The following is an 18,470-nucleotide window of genomic DNA, read 5'->3' as shown; positions in this document are numbered from 1 at the left end:
GTATCAGTTAAAATAAAAATGCCATTTAAAGCTTTTATACACAAAATATAGAGTCCAACTTACAACTACTGTCCAACAAATAACAAAGAACAGTAATTAAGTTTTTCAGGATATATACAACTCCACACTGTGCTTATAAATACCCTTTTTTTTTTATGAGAATGTAGGTGAAAGGGGTGTTCACATAGTTAAAATCAATGGAATGATGCGTTCAAAGTCCATAACAACAGTGTTCAAGTGTCATTGACACTGGTTTGGGAACATGAAACCTTGGTTTAATGTGAAGCATGTGAAGCTTGACAGAGGCTGAACAACAGGATCTGGTTATTGTTTAGGGGTACAGAGGGAAAAGCTTGTGGCATGGTTAAGAATCCCCTCTCTTCCTCAGGGAGTCAGTTACTCAACACACAGACTGTGAATGCTCAGTGAAGACTGTTGCTGCAGGATACTAATGAAGCAGTACGCTCATTGGGGGCAGTGAAGCAGTCCCTCTCATCTTCAGTCGCCCTCTGATTAGTCCAAAATGCAAATCCTTCCACCGCCCAGGGATCTTGAGGGCAACAAACCCCCAGTAATTAATGCTCAACAGTTACAACCACCTCTTCAAACAAGAGACTGCTGAAAAGCATGCACTGCATAAGCCTGTCTGGTTTGCATCATGTGGCTCACAGATGTTTGCTCATCATTTGTTTTTAGATACTAGTCTCTACCTACAGTCATTCACGTTGGTTAAGAAAAACATATAGGTACAAAAAACTGGAATGAACTCAATAAATATTGAGCCCATCAGAAAAAGGGTGACTATTAATAAACACTCCATGCTGGTATAAAATAAAGCACGTCATCGTTATGAGTCATCTTAGCAGTTTTCTTACAAACCAGATCTGTTTTTGAGGAAATGATCATCTGTGTTTTTTAATCACTGACCACTAATTTTCTGGTGCCAATAATTTACATTTTGGAATGAAAATCATCCAAGTGAGGCTGTTCGAGCTGCTTGTAGCAAATACTTAAAACCACACTGCTCTGCAGTGGTAGCACTGAGGTGAATGTGTGCCGTTTCGCTGGCAGGCATCTGTGCCGTGGCCTGACAACACAAACCAGTGACCCCCGATAAGCCCTTTCAACAATGAACTGGTGCTTATACAATACGACTGTTTGATGCCCTTTTCATATTTCTCAGCCCATTAGCGCTTGGCAAAACATCTGCTAACACATACGCACAGAAAAAAAAACTACGTCACACAGGGCCTCACTCATTTGATTAGAAATTCAATCATTCATGGACACTGATGGGCCTTGTGTAGTTCCAGTCAATGGGAAATGCCACTCTTTGGCAAGGTTTGCGGAGAAGAGAGGTGTAGGCGTATGAATACATTACAAACTGTAACTGTATGTCAGTTTACATAACAGTGTCTCTACGTGAGGCTTACCGTAAGCATCGGGGTAGTAAGGAGACCCCATGCAAAAAACTCCAGGAAGATGACCACCACAGCATGGTAAACACTGGGCTCACCGATTCCCTGAGGCTGGATGGAGACACATGCAAATAGAAAGGCATTAGCTGAGAAGCAACAAACAGTTTAGCAGGCATCAAAGTGCATTTTAGTGGTAACACATTAACAGATCGAACTGTAAAATGGAAATCTATTCCAAGGCAGCATTTGTGTGATGATACTAATCACATGACCCTGTTGGACAGCCCGCATTTAGGTTAATTCTCTTACCTCACTGAGGGCTGTCCAACATGACACATTTTGTCTTAGCCTATAAAGTGCTGGATGTTGAATTAAACAAGCCACCAATGATATAAGAATTTCTCTGCCAGGACTGTTTATGCGTTCTTTACTTTGAAATAGGAAGAAATATACATTAAAAGTTTAAATGAATATTAGATCATCATCCACATAAATAATTTGATTACTATGGGAAGGAATTTCGAGATTCAAAGAAACTCCACATAATGCACAGTATGTATGTACAAAAAACACATTCTTCTGTTAAAGCACAAAAGTACCCTTTTCACACTGTAATGAAAGTGAGATAAAATGTCTGGATCCGTCCCTTTATCCCCTTATCTGGATTCACAACAGACAGACATGGATGAAAACATAACTTTTTTTCCCTCACTCTCTGACAAGTCATCTGATTTTCCCTGCAAGTCAGGGGTGTCAAACTGATCCAGTAAAGGGCCATGTGGCTGCAGGTTTTCATTCCAACCAAGCAAGAACATACCTGATCCAAATCAGGTGTGTTCTTGCTTGGTTGGCTGATTGGTTGGCTGATCCAAATCAGGCGTGTTCTTGCTTGGTTGGAATGAAAACCTGCAGCCACATGGCCCTTTACTGGATCAGTTTGACACCCCTGCTGTAAGTGACCAGATTAAACTGAAAATTACCAAGAATAAAATTACAGATTCCTGTGACATTTTAGGATAATGTAAACACAACTCAACTAAATATATAACAAAGTTGTATTTGTTTGTTATATATTTAGTTGATACCAAAAGGTGTATTTGTTTTTTTTTTCAGATATTTTAATGCGGAAATATTATATATTTTATTTTTAAGTTGACTTCACAAGTTGGGAAGTTAGAATAACGGAAAAGGTAGTTTTCTACGCCAATGAATCTTCAGAGAACCTTGTGAAAAACTGCAACTCAATATAATGTTAAAGCTGCATATCTGCTGCCAAATTGAAGGGGTTTTATTTTTCCACTGCCACTAGCCATTCTGTTTTTTCAACCACAAATCTCTTTGTTTCCATTTCTACAGGATGAGTTTCATGGTGCCTGCGCAGCACACACACCAAGACTAATCTAAAAGCAGGTGAGATCTGTAGTTCTAATAATCCAGCCATACTTACTCTAATTACAACATAAATGTGAGTGAGACAACGCAGTTAAGCTGTTTACATGACATCTGCAATATTAGTTATATTGCCTTACTCAGATTACAAAGGAAATTTGTTAACTATAAATTGCACAAATTTAAACTAGAGAAGAGGATTCACTGAATGCCACATTCATTCCGTGCCATCGTTCAATTTGTTGCCGATTTACTGGCACACCTCTTTGTACTATATAAGAAAATACGTCAGTATTTCAGTAAAACGCTTCTTCATTTAAATTTCGCAGTCAAGGACCATCAATTTTAATGCAACAAGTTGATATTCTCTGTGATAGTTTACTGAGACGTTCTTAATACGGGTCTATATTTGTAATTAGTAAATATAAATATACACTCTTAATTTGGAATAAGTCTAGATGCTGAGCTTTGGCAGGAAACACAGTGAGGTGTGATAATTACGGAGCACTTAAAGTAGGCCATGGCAAATTTAAAGACACTTGATGCAAGTTTACTCTTGTGGCTTGCCATTTACCCACAAGGAAAGACTGAAAATTTCTCAGAAAGTCAGTCTATAAGAATAGGTATAACTGACAAGGGTGCAAGCGACAAATCAGAGGAAACCCCCACCGTTTTTGTTCCACGACTAGTCTATCACAGATCACGCCACCTGCTTCACTGAGAAAATAAGGAACTATGTTTAACCGTCTTATTATATTGATGTTGTAACTTCCTCTCCAGTGAAATGACGACCAGAGCTCATATTCTGCTATTGACTTGTGAGTCTGTAAGCCGATTAGATGGTCTGGCTGGATCGAGGGCTGCATGTGGAAAGTGAAATCTTAATGGTTGAGTGGTCAGACCTTGCTGCGGTCATACAGTAAGGCAATAACAATAATCTGAATTTGCTGGCAAAGAGCAACATCATGTCAGGTGTTTAAGTGTGTTTATCCAGACCAGACTGTTACTGGGACGACAGAGCCATTAGTGAAGGAAAACAACAGTTCCTGGTTTTCTTCATTATAATTACAACTCTGTGCGTCCTTTTATGAATATCCAGCATGATTGGAATAGCTGTCCAACTGATTACGTAACCAGCACTGATGCCTCACTGTATTTATAACAATCCTACCATTCTCACTATTTGCCAAACGCCTAATGTATCACAAGCATTACGTACACTATCTAAAATTACCAAATAACTACAAGCCGACTATCTGAGCTGTTCTGAGGAAGTTTGATGCTTCCAGGTTAGAGCATCTCATCATATTATATGACGGTATCATCATGCCTGGACTACAGGAGTCAATGAACCAGAAAAGTAATTATAATTGTTTCAGAAACGAGCCATGAGTGATAACTAACCAATCATCAGCACCATATTCCGAACAGCCACGTAGTTAAACGACTATGCTGTGTACACAGCTGGTGTTAGCTCCAGTTGTAATCAATGTTAGTGTTTTCCTGCAATGCTAACTTAAACGTTCTGTGTGCTTGTTTTTAACCAACGTTAGCAAACCAAGTGCTGAAACATCCTGCCTTCGCCCATTTATAAACCACATTGTCGGCTAAAAATATCTTACACTATCTGACAAGTTAGCTTAATTCGTTCCTTACATAATTAGCTAGGCAGAACAAAAGGTAGCTAATTGGCTGCTAATGACATTATCTGTACGTTGCAACAGGGTGAAAATAACCCCAATTAGACACATATGCTCGTGAGCTAACGTTAACCGAGCCCCAGGTTTTTGCTTCCAAGTGATGCACTGTCACGCAAAATGTCCTGAGTTTCAACAAACTTAAGGCAACGTTAAGGTTAAGTGCCGGTATAAGTTAGACAAGCTAGTACTCTAGTGTACCAGAATTTGTTATTGTTAGGATTTAAGGAATAACACAGCTAACGTTTACATTAGCCAGCTAGCGTTACCTGAGCTGACGTGTAAACGACTAGCAAACGGAGGCCGCTAACGTTAGCTAGCGAATGCTAGTTCATATCTAGCTGTGTAAGCTAGTTAGCGAGGCGGACCCAGCTAACGGTTAACGTCAGCCGGGGCAAACCATCAAATACAGAAAATCATAAACAAATGCCGCTTCGACTGTCGCGTTTTCATTAAATAAACAAGACTGCTAACTAACTTCAGCGGCTGAGAGCCAGCTTGTCTCAGCGGCAGGCTAAGTTAACGAAGATAAATAAATATTTAACTCACACTTCCTCCATCTTTTATTATAATTTTCTTTGCAAGAAGAATGCTGCGGTTCAGCCGCTTTTTCTTCTTTTTCTCCCCCGTCATTGTTAACTTATGTCCATTCTTGGTGTCAGAGGGTCATCGTTGCACCTATCGAAAGAAAAACAATCCAATGATTTCGGCTACTACACGCATAACACCTCGGCAGTCGGCTCCAGGCAGCTAGCAGCGAGCTAACTAAATGATGATTTCTCATCCCCACCTCACTTCCACCCGTCTTCCTGAACGAAGCATTGATCCGCCCCTCAGGAGCAATACTGCTCAACTATTGGCTACTCCATACCACATAAACTCCAAACTCTGCGTCTGATTGGTTTTGAAAAACGTTGGTGCTATTGATCCTCAAATGGTCATTTGAGAACATCACACCGCGGGTTCAGTGTACAAAGAGGAAATCCCTTATATGGCGAGTCGCTGTGTTTATAATGAAAGTGTACAAGATGTTCAGCCACTTTCAACTAAACAGCTCAATGATAGCATAGACATATAACTTACAACACACGTCTCTTAACGAAAGGCGTTTGAAATCCACAGCTGAATCTCTATCTGCTCGATAATTCTCCTGAATTCACTTTAAAATTACTGTCATTCATTAAGTGGAACCAAGGATCAATTAATTGAAATTAATTGTCTTAAACACCACATTCCTGGTAGCAAATGAAATGTCAATCCCGTACTTCTTTTTTCTTACTTTAATTTTCAAATGGTCCTAAAATCCCTTGCATTGAATAGATCATTTCCATTTTTGTGTCTACTATATGACCATTTTATATGTAAGTCATTTTTTTTTTTTTAACTTTTTTCATATTTTCTCTGTATTACTTTATTTCAAAGGCCTCACCATTCACTATGTTTTTGCCTTTTTAAAGTTTTTCTATTTCTATAGGCTACACAACCCACAGAAACACAAATAATAATCTTATGTTTGCATTGTTAGTGTACATTTTGCTTTACCAAAAGACTATTGAATATTACAAGAAGGGAGACTGGAGTCCATAAAGCATGAATGAGTAAGAGTGGTCTCACCACTCTTTGTTTTAGATTTCAGGGAAAAAAAAATTGGAGGGAAATTATTCAAAATGAAACCTTTTGGCTTGGAAATCTGCCACAGGGTGTGTACAGCTGCAAGAAATTAACAGTGAGTCACTAGAAAAGAACTGGATGTTTATATTATAACACATGATAAGTGAGGATCAAACTAACCGGGGGATGTAGTTTCACCAAGAATTAAAGACTTATTTAAAATACTCTGATGAACATTATGCTTCATCACTCAACTCAACTGAACTAAACTGAAAAACTATTATATAATGCAGCATTTTGTGTATTTTCTCATATATCTTTTCAGTTCAGTTATTCAAAAGCTTTCTCTCACATGCAGTATTTTTTGTCTATGTCTAATTGTTCACCATAATATACCGTATATTTTTAAAGTAATTCCCCCAAAATGAAGAATTAGCCATTATCTACTCAACTTCATGCCGATGGAAAGTAGGATCAAGTTTTGTCATCGACAACATCTCTAGGGCTTCACAGCAGAACAGGCTAGCAGCACTCTCACAGCTTGTCCAGTGTAATCCAAGTCTTTGGAAGTCCCAATTTCCCAGATAATTTACACCCTCAGTGCATGGTCAAGCTCCTGCACCTCCTTCAGGCACGATGTGTGCTACACTTTAAACTTAACAGTGGAGATTTCTGCTTAAAAATGGCTGAATACAAATGTCCTCTCAAATCGATTTGGGATCACTTTCCATATAGCGAACGTCCCCTTTAAGATACTTGTTGATGTGAATTATGCATTGGTTATAGTCATCATGTAAGTAGAGTCATTTGTTTTAGAACAGGAGACAAAATGGTCAGTTTTATTTTAGTTGGTGAAACAAGTCAATCTTGGAGGCTGCTCATCCCATTATGCATTATTCCTACCCCATATTAAATGTACAGACATGCTTTTTTTTTTTTTGACAAACGTATATACAAATTCTTTACTTGGTTAAACCACACAGCTTCGTCGTACTAAGAAAAGTGGCTGAGGGAAGTGTTTTCAGTCAGTCTTAAGGCAGCAATGTGACCATCTTCTCGACAGGTATCCTGAATCAGTGGTCAATGACAGCAGTTAACACACAGAGGAAAATTAAAAGCAGAAAACACAATTGAAACGATTTAGATACACAAAAATGCACTCAATGAGAGCCAAAAATGCAATGGCACTCTGTACAATGAGCTCAGAAAAATGTCCATTAGTGAAGTATCTTGTGTCAGTTGCTCCTCATTACAATATCCTCTGACACTGCTTGACACACAGCTTTGAGGAACTGGTAAAAATACCCACTTTTAATAAAATGAATACTGGACAATTCTGGAATATGTTTAAAATCACACACAGTGTACTGGTCCAAGGAGTCTGAGTAGTCCTTGATGTTGGGTCTTTCTCCAGATCTGTTATAAAACCCCTGAAGGGACTGTTCATATACATATTAATTCAACCTCCCATTAAATACATATAGATTCTCAAAGCTCTTTGTTTCCATAGCAGCACTGACATGTGGAAATGTCTATAAAACAAAGTGCACAGTTCCTCTTTAACACACAAAAGTCTTCTATTACCAAACACCTGAGAAGATTCCAATTTCAACTTGTAGCGTTATGCTGCTGTAAGATCTTCATCCTCATCGATGTAAGGGATGTCCAGGTCGTCAAAGCTCCCGTTTAAACTCTTGCTTGTGATCTGGGGCTTGTCGGTTAGGGAGGGGTTGTCTTGGCTGGGCAGGAAGCACATGGATTGAATAACATCTGTCTTTTGTCCTGGTGCGAACTCTCTCTGCTCATCTGTCTGAGCCATCAGACTCCTGACTCTCTGCGCCAGGTCAGGAGGTTTAGGCAGACAGTCGGGCTTCTGGGTTTTCAATCGCATGGTTACTTTTCCTGGAATTAGAATCATCAGAACAGTAAAAATATTTTCTGTGAGGCTGTAGTTTGCACGCTCATTGCACACACACAGAGACACACACACACACACACACACACACACATACAGGAAGGTAAAGGTACCTTACCTCCCTACTGACCTTCCGAGTCCAGGCTCCCCAGTCGGTCATCTAAGCTCTCTGAGCTCATCGACGACGATGAGTCCAGGTTGTCATTGTCAGAATGTTCCTGCTCCAGGTCAGGTAACCGGCAGGCCAAGTCCACCCTGAAAATAATAAAACACAATATTATTTCAAATAATTTTATCAGTGCATTTCACTCCAATAACTAAATAAATAAATGAATAAATCTCAGCTCACTTTTCTTGCTTGATAGACTTGATCCTATCGATGAGTGTCCTCTCCATTTCATCTGGACTTAATGGTGCTGGAGCTTCCACCTCTGTGGGCTTTTCAACAATCTGCACAGATATCAGAGTAGGGGTTGGTTGTGAACTGATGAATGACGAATCTGGCTTCCAATGACTATCTCATGAAGCTTCATCGAGAGAATGCGAGTGTGCAAAGCAGTAATCTAAGCAAAGGGTGGCTATTTTAAAGAAATATAAATGTTTTTTTTTTAGTTATTTCACACTTTATTGTGTACTACATCATTCCATATGTGTTAATTCATAGTTTTGATGCCTACAGTGAGAATCTACAATGTAAATACTCATGAAAATAAAGAAAAACATTAAATGAGAAGGTGTGTCCAAACTTTTGACTGGTAGTGTAACTTTTCCTCAGAAATATCCATCGGCAGACGTAGATGATCAGAAAGGCGCTAAACAGTGAATTTAATACCGTATTTTGTCTCCTTAGTCTGAGCTGATTGACAACCAGGGCCTCTGCATATTCCAGCTCCTTGATATTCTGCATTTTGTCATTGTAGCGCCTCAACTGCTCAGTGATCAGGATCTCTACACACCTGCAGACAACACAAAAAATGCTGACTTATTTAGTGACTATAATGAATAAGTAAGTTAATAAATAAAACTTCCTCGAAGATGGTGGAGAGTTACAGGGGTGTGCTGTATGACTTACGTTGTAGTCTTGGACACATCCTTCATACCAAGGAAGGGGTCATGAACATCAGGTGAACGCAGGATGCAGGGGGCAAATACAATAGCCAGAGAACTTGGTGACATCTTATTGTGCGTTTCCTCCTTTGTGACCCTAAAAACATACAGATAAGATCAAGATCTCAGAGGACTTTAATCACATACAAATAAACAGGATCCAAGGAGGGAGGATTCTTTGCAACCCATATATTAGATTAGAATAATTTTGTTTTAGCAGTACACAAGTAGAATCAGTACAATAGAATAATAGAGATGTTCCTACCTGACAAGATGAAAGATGAGCCGCTCTAAGGTGTTGAAATTGGCAGGAGGAAGTTCATCAACCTTTTGGTAAACGGCCCTTATTTTCTCAGCTCTCTCCGGCAGCTCTGAGGACAAACAAACATGGCGATCAACAAACTTAAAAAACTTGTCATAGTAAACAACCTTGGTGCCGCAGAGCAGAAATGCATACGTGATAATCAGATCTTTCTGGCTTAAACTTAAATAGTGTAATACTTCTAATATTTACTCACCGACAGCATGCAGAAAGTCATTGTAGAGGGAAAAGGTCATGAGGGGGTCTGGCAGCTCCCTGAGCCAACGTTTAACCAGGCCTGTGATGGTGTGGATGGGGTAGTTGTCCAAGGATGTCCCCTCAGGATCTGACACCACAAGACAGAACACAATGCACCAAAAGCAATTAAAATATAAGATGCCATATAAGAATCATCATAACAATAGAAATAAAGAATGTATGGTTCTTTGAAACATTTTTTAAAATATAGAATACACATTATTAAATGTTAAAACATCTGAAGTTGTTATTTTCCTCAATTTAAATGTGAACTATTAAAAAAACCCTGAAAATTAGACAGAGATTAGACATGACTGACAAAATGTAGAAATAGAAAGAATCAAAATGGAAACTCAAGAGACAGAAAACAATTAAGTTGCATCACCTCAAGTGTCTCTCTCTGGCAGATAATGAAAAAAGTTATTGTGAACTTAAAGTTGGTGAAAATTACATCCACTTTAGCTGTTCTTGCTCAACACCAATGATGCCAATTGGTAACACAAGAAAAATAATTGAATGTGGAACTCTAACCTGTCAGCAGACTGTAGCTGAGTGGATTTAATGGGTCCCTGAGACAAGATTTTGTGCAATATAAGTTTCAGCTGGTGTGCGAGGAATTTCTTACCAGTCTCCAGTATCTGATAGAGCTCCCTCGCCCGACAGGTCGAGCCTGACTTGCGGTAAATACCCTCCGTGTACAGGCCATTCAGCTCCACATGCATCAGCAACAACTCCACCACTTTGGGCACAGGGGTGGCTTTACTGGTGAGGACACACACCTGGACCCCAAAGTGAAGGGAGCCTGGTACACTGTCATCCTATAAATGAGAAATGTATGCAAATGGTGTCTTAAGAAACTGACATTCATGCTTTTAGACATATTGAATCATAGTGCAGTATTTGTTAAGTATTCAAAATGTCAGTTCCTACCCGCCTGGCACACCGTGTCGAGCAGTCTGTAATGATTTTATCCAGGCATTTCTTGTGACATATTAACTTGCAAGCTAAAAACACAATTTAAAAAGGGTTAGGTAATGGTTTCCATCTATTTTTAAATATATATTTTTTAAAAAAGTGGTTACAGCTTCAGGTCTGAAAGGTCTTTGAACTCACCGCTGCACATGTAGGCCTTCTCCATTCCCCAGATGTAGGAGCCACACAAGTCACATGACTGCATAATATTCACCTGGTATGTACTGAACAGGTGATCCAGGGGACTTTTAGGCTGTAGAGAGAAGATGTGCAGACAAGTCGTTAGAATGATCTGTCTGCATGTAAAAGATCTGCAATGCATGTAAAGATTAAAAACATACACATTTGTCGTTTTTCCTCCTCCTCTTCTTTCCCATCTTGGTTGCCTGACAGAAGCCATAAGTGAAATATGAGCAGCTCACCTGATAGTTTATACTCCTCATGTAGTTTGGAGACTAATGATTGAAACAGAATTCTCAAACTTACCTTGGTAGGCTCAGACTCCACTCGTTTAATCTCCCCCCTAATAAAGCCGTCCAGCACAGACTGGAACAAGTTCACCACCAGAGAGACTTCTGTCTTCTGCTTGGACCCTGCTAGTGTGCTCACTTTGTTTTGGTAGCCCTTCATCAGATCTTTGTAGCCGATTTGGGGCTTCTGTTGGTCACACAATTTGTGTTCACTTGCCAACGTTTATAAAAAAAGCTTTTATAATAATCCTGAATTGTAAAGGTGTGTTAAGGAAGATTGTTCGCCCTAACTTCTTCTTACTAGATTAAAAAGTATATTGCACAGAGAAGGATGTTCAACTGACCTGCAATGAGTACATGCCTTTGATGGTCTCTCTGAACTGCATGGTGGATTTCAGGAAGATGCTCTCTGTTGGTGACAGCTCTTTTATTCTATTTTGCAGGTCATTAACCTGAGGACAAGAGTGGAAAAAGAAGAATTCATGCAAATGCAGAACACAGGACTTATACAGTTTTGTATGTGCATTTTTTAATTGAGATTGGAAAATTACAAGAAAACAATTTCTATCGAGGAAAAAACACACAAAATCCAATATATAAAATAAAACTGAATACTTAATTAAGGTTTTACAAAAAACATAGATAGATCGATCAATCTATGACCTGTAGATAAGATAATATAATACAGTCAGTAATAATAACTCCACTCCAAATCTATTCTACTGGAATTGATTTTTATTTAATTAAAGGAATAATTATGAAGATGTTTTTAAGATCATCCAACCCCCCCATAAAACAGTGAACCAGTGTCAAATCAGTATCAACTAATTTGTGTCAAGATTTCCAAGTGGGATAAATAAAACCTGTTTGAAACCTGCTGTGCTACTTGTTCCTCTAGTCGGCTGATGGTCTCACCTGATTACCAAGGAACTCATCCAGGTTTCGCAGCTCTCTGGGGTCGGTGATCTCACGGTCCAGAGATGAGTTCCACTCTAACACCCGTGTGGCCCGGCTGATTCGAATGGTCGGGTTTCGACTGGCCCTCCCACTCCTCTGGCTTGGCTTGTGGTAAGAATCTGGATTGTATCTGGGTAAGGTGACTGCAGTCAGACAAAAGAGATGCTTCATTATTAGTCTAACATGATAATTCAAAGTTTACACACCATCTCTACTACTGTTTATGTATAGGTTAATTTCATTACCGTGAAACTTAGTAAGATTTCTATACTCAGTGTACTATTGTACATATTTAATCCACATTGTTTTAGTAAATACATTAAGGCTACTGCCTTGGGGAATATGTCTTTGAAAACTGTTTACCTGCTTTATCTGACAGAGTCGGAGATTCACTGTTTGGGGAATAATTAGGCCTCCGTTTTCTCAAAAATTTAGTGAGAAACCAAGCCCTGTAGAAAAGAGACTCTGTATCAACAATATGCAGCAACATATCACATACATCAAGTATTTTCTTGAGCGATTTCCCTCTAACTGACAGCAGGGTCTTACTTTTCTGGAGTTGTGACTGGTGATTGGTTAGGTCCCTGTTGTCCAGAGTCCTCAAGGCTGCTCCTAGCTGGAAGACTGAACCTCGACCCGTCAGGTTCTGCTGCTATCTGCAACAGTTTTTAAAAAAAATGCATGCACTCTTAGTCAAAGTATAAAACTTGCAAACTAACAGTTCAGTAAATGTAATAAGACCTTCTTCCCCACCACATCCCCTTGCAGCAACTTCACCACAGCTCCACCACCAAACCAGACCACATTAACACAATATAATATTAGCATGACAGTGGTAGTCCTTCACCATTATTTTCTCATCATGCAAAGCTTCACTGTTTCCTGCCAGCAACTGAACTGTGGCCATTTTTTTATAGTAAGTATGAGCAAAGTTAGTTTTATATATAAAATTGTGTCAGTGAGTTATGGGGCTGCACAATGTTTGTGATACAATTCACATATCATTATAATTTCAGTGAATATTTGTGCAGCCCAAGTGTGTTATGAACATTTACTATTTACACACAGTGAGATTTTCAATAATATTTCCATGTTTCTGAAGTCATTATTAGGTGTGATTAGTACTGTGTTTGATTTTAATCACTTCAGTGAGTTTTGTGAGTAATCAATGATATCCCAGTGACGTTTTAATTATTTAAATGATGACTACTACCATAACCTGAAAAATACCGGTTCATTTAATTTTTGGTTCTCACATTCCATATAGTTCAGTTTCAGCAAGATCAGCCACGTACAGTTAAAAAAAAAAAAGATGAATATGACTTTCAGGAAACAAATCTATCTAATCTTGCATATAAGTGACTGAATCTGAATTATTTCATAACTGTATTTAGCATTCTTGTGCTACAAATCAGAATTTTTTACGAAAATGAAGCAATAAGCTAAAATAGTTGAGATCAAATTGTCTTTAATCTTTATAATGACCAAAACACTTGAATGGTGGTGAGTCTGAACTGTACCTGCTGACCTAAGCCTCATTTGGGTGAAGGAATGATCAAGAATGAGCTTTGAAAATGTTTGTTTTTCAGAAGCAATTGCTCATTCTTTATTGTTCTGGGCTGCAGGGCAGGAATAAGAAGTCCCCGAGCAATGAAACTTTCAGTCCATTTTGGGCATTCACATGCAAGGCCTGCATGCAGAAGAGACCCCCAGCCAGTTGAGACGTCTCTTCGGTCAGTACCTTGACCTGGGAGTGGCAGGCCCGGACATCCACGCTACTAGCTGAGCTCTTCAGGCTGTGCACTTGGGGGCTGATGGGAGGCAGCGGAAAGCTCCAGTACTCACTGTCCTTGGAGCCCCCAAAGTTAAGCATCAAACCGCTGCGGCCGTAGGCTAAGCGCCGCTTGCGTCTAGGGTGCATGCGTAAACGTACCCTCTCCTAATTGGGCCAGGAAATGTGATGAGGCACAAACTAGAACGCCTTCTTTGATCCATGTGTGAAGAGCCTCCATTCATGTGTAACTTGTGATGTTACAGTTCACACTACTACAGTACAATGCCAGTGTCTACATTTATTGTTTTGCATGAAACCAAATACAATCACAGAAGAAACAGAAATAAGAATGGATTAAATGGCAACAATGTTTTTGATTATGCAATAACATATAAAAACGTTTACCTCCTTAGTCGACGGAGAGCTATCAGAGCCTGATGAGCTGATCTTGGAAAGTTCATCAACAGACATGGACTTCCCTTTCATCCTGCATTGCAGAAGGAAACAAGAGCAGAGCTGTGGTCTATTGACTAAATAACAACACCAAGATGTTTATTTTCAGAAATTATTGCTATATAAACGTGGTCATGGGATAGACATGATGAGCAGAAAAACAGCAACACAAAAGGATGTTTCTGACGTTATCCTTACTGAAAATCATCTTTCCCGCCTAGTCGTCGCCGCATTTCTGGACTTGAATCATCGCTCTGTCTTTCCCTCCACCTCTCAGCCTTCTGCTTGATGCCCGACATATCATTGTAGCGCTGAAGCGGGCTCTTTGAGGGGCTGGTGGCTCGATCATCTCTACCAGCCTTAGGGTCTAGTGGGACTGAGTGGGGTCTGTTGAGATGAGGAGGGGATCCTCTGCCCTCTCGCTTCTCCCTGCTGCTGGCCCTCTGTGCAGACTGGCCGTTGATTGGGTCAACCTCCTGGATCCTGCCAGGGCTGTGCTCCACTTTCTGCTGCCTCTTGAACTCTTTCTTCAAGCTGTTATGTGAGAACTACTAGATCAGACTGGCATCACATCAACTACATCCATCATAAATGTCCTAATATTCATCATATGTTATGGTTAAAATTTTACCTGACAGGCACACACAGGAAAACTGAAAAAAGATTTACCTCATTGTTTAGTTAAGATGTATTAACAAAACCTGGGCTAAAATTAATCTATTATAGCTCATGACAGATAAGTTTTATTGGCTTCTAAGTGACATGAAATGTTAATGCTATATAACATTTGGCCAGCAGAGAGCACTGACAAGTGTATTTGTGGCTTATTCACTGCCAGATAGACATGCCTATTGCAAAATGAGCCACTGACAGTGTAAAACATCACTCAGTCTTGTGAAGTGACATTTTATTCAGTCCCTACATTGCGAGCAGTGGCGGTGGATTGGTACTGTATGTATACCTGACCCGTCCAGGCCGGGTATTGGACATCTTCTCGTCATCCTCTGCCTCATGCAGTGGCCTCTTCAGTGAAGACCTCCATGCTGTCTGGATAACTGTGGCAGCTCGGTTTTGCTTCTCATAAAACTCACGCCAGCACCTCTGGAAAAAAAAGAAAAAAAGAAATCCTGTCAAATTAACTCTACCTTCATGTTCTTTATTCTTAAATCTTTCTGAATATTCGTTATGTTTGCTGGGACCCCAAGAAGGCACTCCAAGAGGGCTATCCATAAAATGTAACTGTCTTTTATACTTGTGATGATACCTGTATAATCATAGTGGCATCTTTCCTTTGCAGGTAGTGCAATCTTATCAGACAGACCCGGAACCAGCGCTGCAGGATGATGATGTGACGCATCACTTCTTTGTTGAGAGTGTCTTGGAGCAGCTGCCTCTCCCTCTCCTTGAGGAACACCTGAGTAGATGAAAGAGAGGCTTACAATTGAGAAACCTACAGGGACATTTGCGCTATATCATCTGTGGAACATTTTAGTCCATGTGTTACTGCTCATGTGACATTTATGTGTTTTTATGACATTATATAAAGCGTGAAATCTGCAATGCCTTTTTAGTAAGTGACAGTGTTCTCCCAAGAGGGATAATAAAGCAGTTCATCTCAGGAGAAATTTTACTGTTCACAGAATTCCAGCACGTTACGTCATTTGTTGGATGTTTTGATTCAAAATGAATTGCAGGAAATTGTTACATTTATCCTCTGGCCATCGTGATACACAGGAGAATGGTGGATGTGGTGGGATAAGAATATATTATAGGTATGACAAAGAATAATTACCTGGGTCTTCCCTATTTGATAGGTGGTTTTATTCAGCCCCATCCTCTCAAACAGCACAGTTATGTGCTCTGGCGTTCCCGTAGCTCCTTTTGGAAGCAACACTCGGAACTTCTCCACAAATTCCTGTCACCAAGAGAAAAATATCAGCACAAATTAACTTTGCACTCATTAACAGATACTGAAATTAGTTAGTTTTCCTTTTCATTGTAAATTTACTAATTAGACTGTTAATTGGGATACCTATGTACATGCAATTTCCCACCTTAAATGTGTATTTGGCACTGTAGCCAGACTTCTGGATGTGAACCATCTGCAGTATGCCTGTGTATTTGATCTGCTGTCGTACAAGTTCGTCATCAAAGTGACGCTCTTTCTGTAGGAAACAAAATAATTCCAGAAGTGATGAACTGTGGGTCTAAATTTTCCAGGATGATGTAACAGATTTTCCAGATGTTGTTACCTTTTCAGCATTGGAGCGAACACAGAAAATGAAGAACGGTTCGGATTTTTCCATTGTCTCCATCAGCTTTCTGAGTGAGGCCTGAGAGATAGAAAAGTGTATCAGTTAAGGGTTCCATATTGTAGAACTCTTTTAATATAAAGCAGATCTAGGTGCTATATAAAGACTGTGAAAATTATTGATTGCTAAATCAACAGAGAAATGCACACAGCCCATATTAACTGTGTCTTCACACAAGCCCTGTACGGTTGTGCTGTCAAAAGTATAGAATCATTGCCCCTAGCCATGGATGCAAGAAAACCAGTTGAACTGAGGCTGAAACAGTTTCAGCAGTTTCTGGTCAGACCTGTGAGAGCTTGACAATCAGAGCCGAGTTGGCTTTGCGGGAGCGGGGCCTAAAAGAGATGTGAATAAAGGTGCTGCAATCGCCTAATCATTTGGAAGTATAAAAAATAGCATCATGTGGGACCTTTAACAAGCCAAACCTAGTGATCTACCAAATTGTGCAAAATTACAGTATATAGAGTTTGTAATGTACTGATCAAAAATGTGAATACCAACAGTTACAGCTATAGCTCAAGTATGTTTTGTGGACCTTGTTTGTTGTTAAATAACTGTCTAATTGAATCACATCAAACTGTAGGACATACGAGTCTGAGACCAATTTAAATACCACATCAGCAGAGAGTTTAAAGAGGGACAGGCTTCATCAATCTCTCAGTCAATCACAGAGACAACAGGTTCTATCATAAATAAAAAAAATAATTATATTGGAACGATTTAACCCCCAATTGTTTCACTGTATATCCAGCACTGAAAAAAAATCAAAAACAGACGCTATCTGAATTTTTAATAGAATAGAATGACTTTAACAGCAACCCTTTCACAGCGACTTTGGGTATTTGAGATACACAATAATTTCCACATTAATGTTGAGTTGAACTTTATGAGACAGTAAAGAGAGGACAAACCTGAAACTGAGTGCTAATCGTAGGGGGCTTTGTCTTCCGATGAGGGTGGAAGATAAATTTGCTGGTTCTGTCATGTGCGGTAAGACCAACAGTGTGTTGGAGGGATTGAAAATCCATGAGGTTCTGTACAATAAAACAATAACATTTCTGTGAGCTTTCTGACTCACAAAATAAGAGGAGTTTGAACATACAGAGAGACAGATGAATGGAACAGAATTAATGGTACTTCACATAAAACAATTTAAACACATCTATGTTGCCGTCTTGCTTTTGAAATAACATACAAAGCTTCATCAACCCTGCACCCAGAAGTGACACTTTACCTTTGGAATCAGCTGCTTCTGTCGACCACTTCTAGTTTTCCTATACAAAATACAGACACCATGAGACTCCGTACATCATACAGCTCTGGAAACACAATGTGCAAAGGAATAATGTTATATTATGTTTAAACTAAAGCCATATGGCCCACTCACTTCCTTTTTTCATAACTGGCAAAGATGTCTTCGAATACATCGAAAGGCAATTCGTCAGAGCGATCAAAGGAGAAATCCAGAGTCAGGCTGTTGCTGTGAATGTCAGAGAGGGATTCATCAGCTTCATATATTGTATTCTAACAAGTATGTCTACCGATGTTTATTCACACCACTGTAGAAAATGTACCTGGAAAGTCTGTCCACAGCGCTGCTGCGCTGCTTCATGTCCTTGAGGGACTTTCGGGAGCCTTTTCTGGAAGCAACTGTTGCAAAAATACAACAAGTCCATAATCAATGAGAATACTTTTTTAAAGAATATGTTAAAGAGATGGAGGGTGACAGACATTCAGAAATCTGAGTTAAACATACTGATCCCAGATAATCTTTGACTAGTTTGTCCTGCAAAGACACATCAACATTTTTTTTGCTGTATGCAGCTGAAAATGCAG

At 39.5% G+C, this 18,470-nt stretch overlaps 2 protein-coding genes and 1 long non-coding RNA gene across 5 annotated transcripts in view; 1 reads left to right on the top strand and 2 right to left on the bottom strand.

The window, feature by feature from the left end:
* Positions 1-5,288, bottom strand: part of mfsd14a2 (major facilitator superfamily domain containing 14A2) — a 16,695-nt gene extending 11,407 nt beyond the window's left edge. The window contains exons 1-2 of the mRNA XM_037083131.1: positions 5,054-5,288; positions 1,434-1,529 (exon numbers count right to left, since the gene is read on the bottom strand). Of these exons, the coding sequence (XP_036939026.1) occupies positions 1,434-1,529; positions 5,054-5,137 (180 nt within the window). The 5' untranslated portion in view covers positions 5,138-5,288. The remainder of the gene's footprint in view (positions 1-1,433; positions 1,530-5,053) is intronic.
* On the top strand, positions 2,341-15,755 carry LOC119010737. Its single transcript, XR_005072047.1, has 5 exons — positions 2,341-2,369; positions 2,775-2,828; positions 11,582-11,654; positions 12,037-12,206; positions 15,620-15,755. It is a non-coding gene; the product is annotated as an uncharacterized LOC119010737 (long non-coding RNA).
* myo9b (myosin IXb) overlaps positions 6,922-18,470 on the bottom strand; it is a 25,577-nt gene continuing 14,028 nt past the window's right edge. For 2 of the 3 annotated variants that reach the window (XM_037083127.1, XM_037083126.1), the window contains 27 exons: positions 18,209-18,284; positions 18,022-18,114; positions 17,869-17,908; positions 17,546-17,668; positions 16,575-16,655; positions 16,377-16,487; positions 16,115-16,237; positions 15,587-15,736; positions 15,284-15,423; positions 14,521-14,856; positions 14,275-14,356; positions 12,645-12,751; positions 12,459-12,544; positions 12,054-12,238; positions 11,483-11,590; positions 11,155-11,325; positions 11,010-11,054; positions 10,810-10,921; positions 10,627-10,700; positions 10,322-10,514; positions 9,656-9,784; positions 9,403-9,508; positions 9,103-9,234; positions 8,863-8,986; positions 8,380-8,480; positions 8,161-8,285; positions 6,922-8,017 (listed from right to left, as the gene is read on the bottom strand). In XM_037083127.1, coding sequence (XP_036939022.1) covers positions 7,737-8,017; positions 8,161-8,285; positions 8,380-8,480; positions 8,863-8,986; positions 9,103-9,234; positions 9,403-9,508; positions 9,656-9,784; positions 10,322-10,514; positions 10,627-10,700; positions 10,810-10,921; positions 11,010-11,054; positions 11,155-11,325; positions 11,483-11,590; positions 12,054-12,238; positions 12,459-12,544; positions 12,645-12,751; positions 14,275-14,356; positions 14,521-14,856; positions 15,284-15,423; positions 15,587-15,736; positions 16,115-16,237; positions 16,377-16,487; positions 16,575-16,655; positions 17,546-17,668; positions 17,869-17,908; positions 18,022-18,114; positions 18,209-18,284 — 3,434 coding nt within the window. In that variant the 3' untranslated portion in view covers positions 6,922-7,736. Of the gene's footprint in view, positions 8,018-8,148; positions 8,286-8,379; positions 8,481-8,862; positions 8,987-9,102; positions 9,235-9,402; positions 9,509-9,655; positions 9,785-10,321; positions 10,515-10,626; positions 10,701-10,809; positions 10,922-11,009; positions 11,055-11,154; positions 11,326-11,482; positions 11,591-12,053; positions 12,239-12,458; positions 12,545-12,644; positions 12,752-14,274; positions 14,357-14,520; positions 14,857-15,283; positions 15,424-15,586; positions 15,737-16,114; positions 16,238-16,376; positions 16,488-16,574; positions 16,656-17,545; positions 17,669-17,868; positions 17,909-18,021; positions 18,115-18,208; positions 18,285-18,470 lie in introns of all 3 variants that reach the window. The other variant, XM_037083130.1, reaches the window with a different exon arrangement.

The sequence above is a fragment of the Acanthopagrus latus genome, chromosome 21 (genome assembly GCF_904848185.1).
Source record: "Acanthopagrus latus isolate v.2019 chromosome 21, fAcaLat1.1, whole genome shotgun sequence".
Lineage (NCBI taxonomy): Eukaryota > Metazoa > Chordata > Actinopteri > Spariformes > Sparidae > Acanthopagrus > Acanthopagrus latus.
Note: the sequence above shows the minus strand (reverse complement) of the source record. Positions and strands in the feature narration are given on the sequence as shown.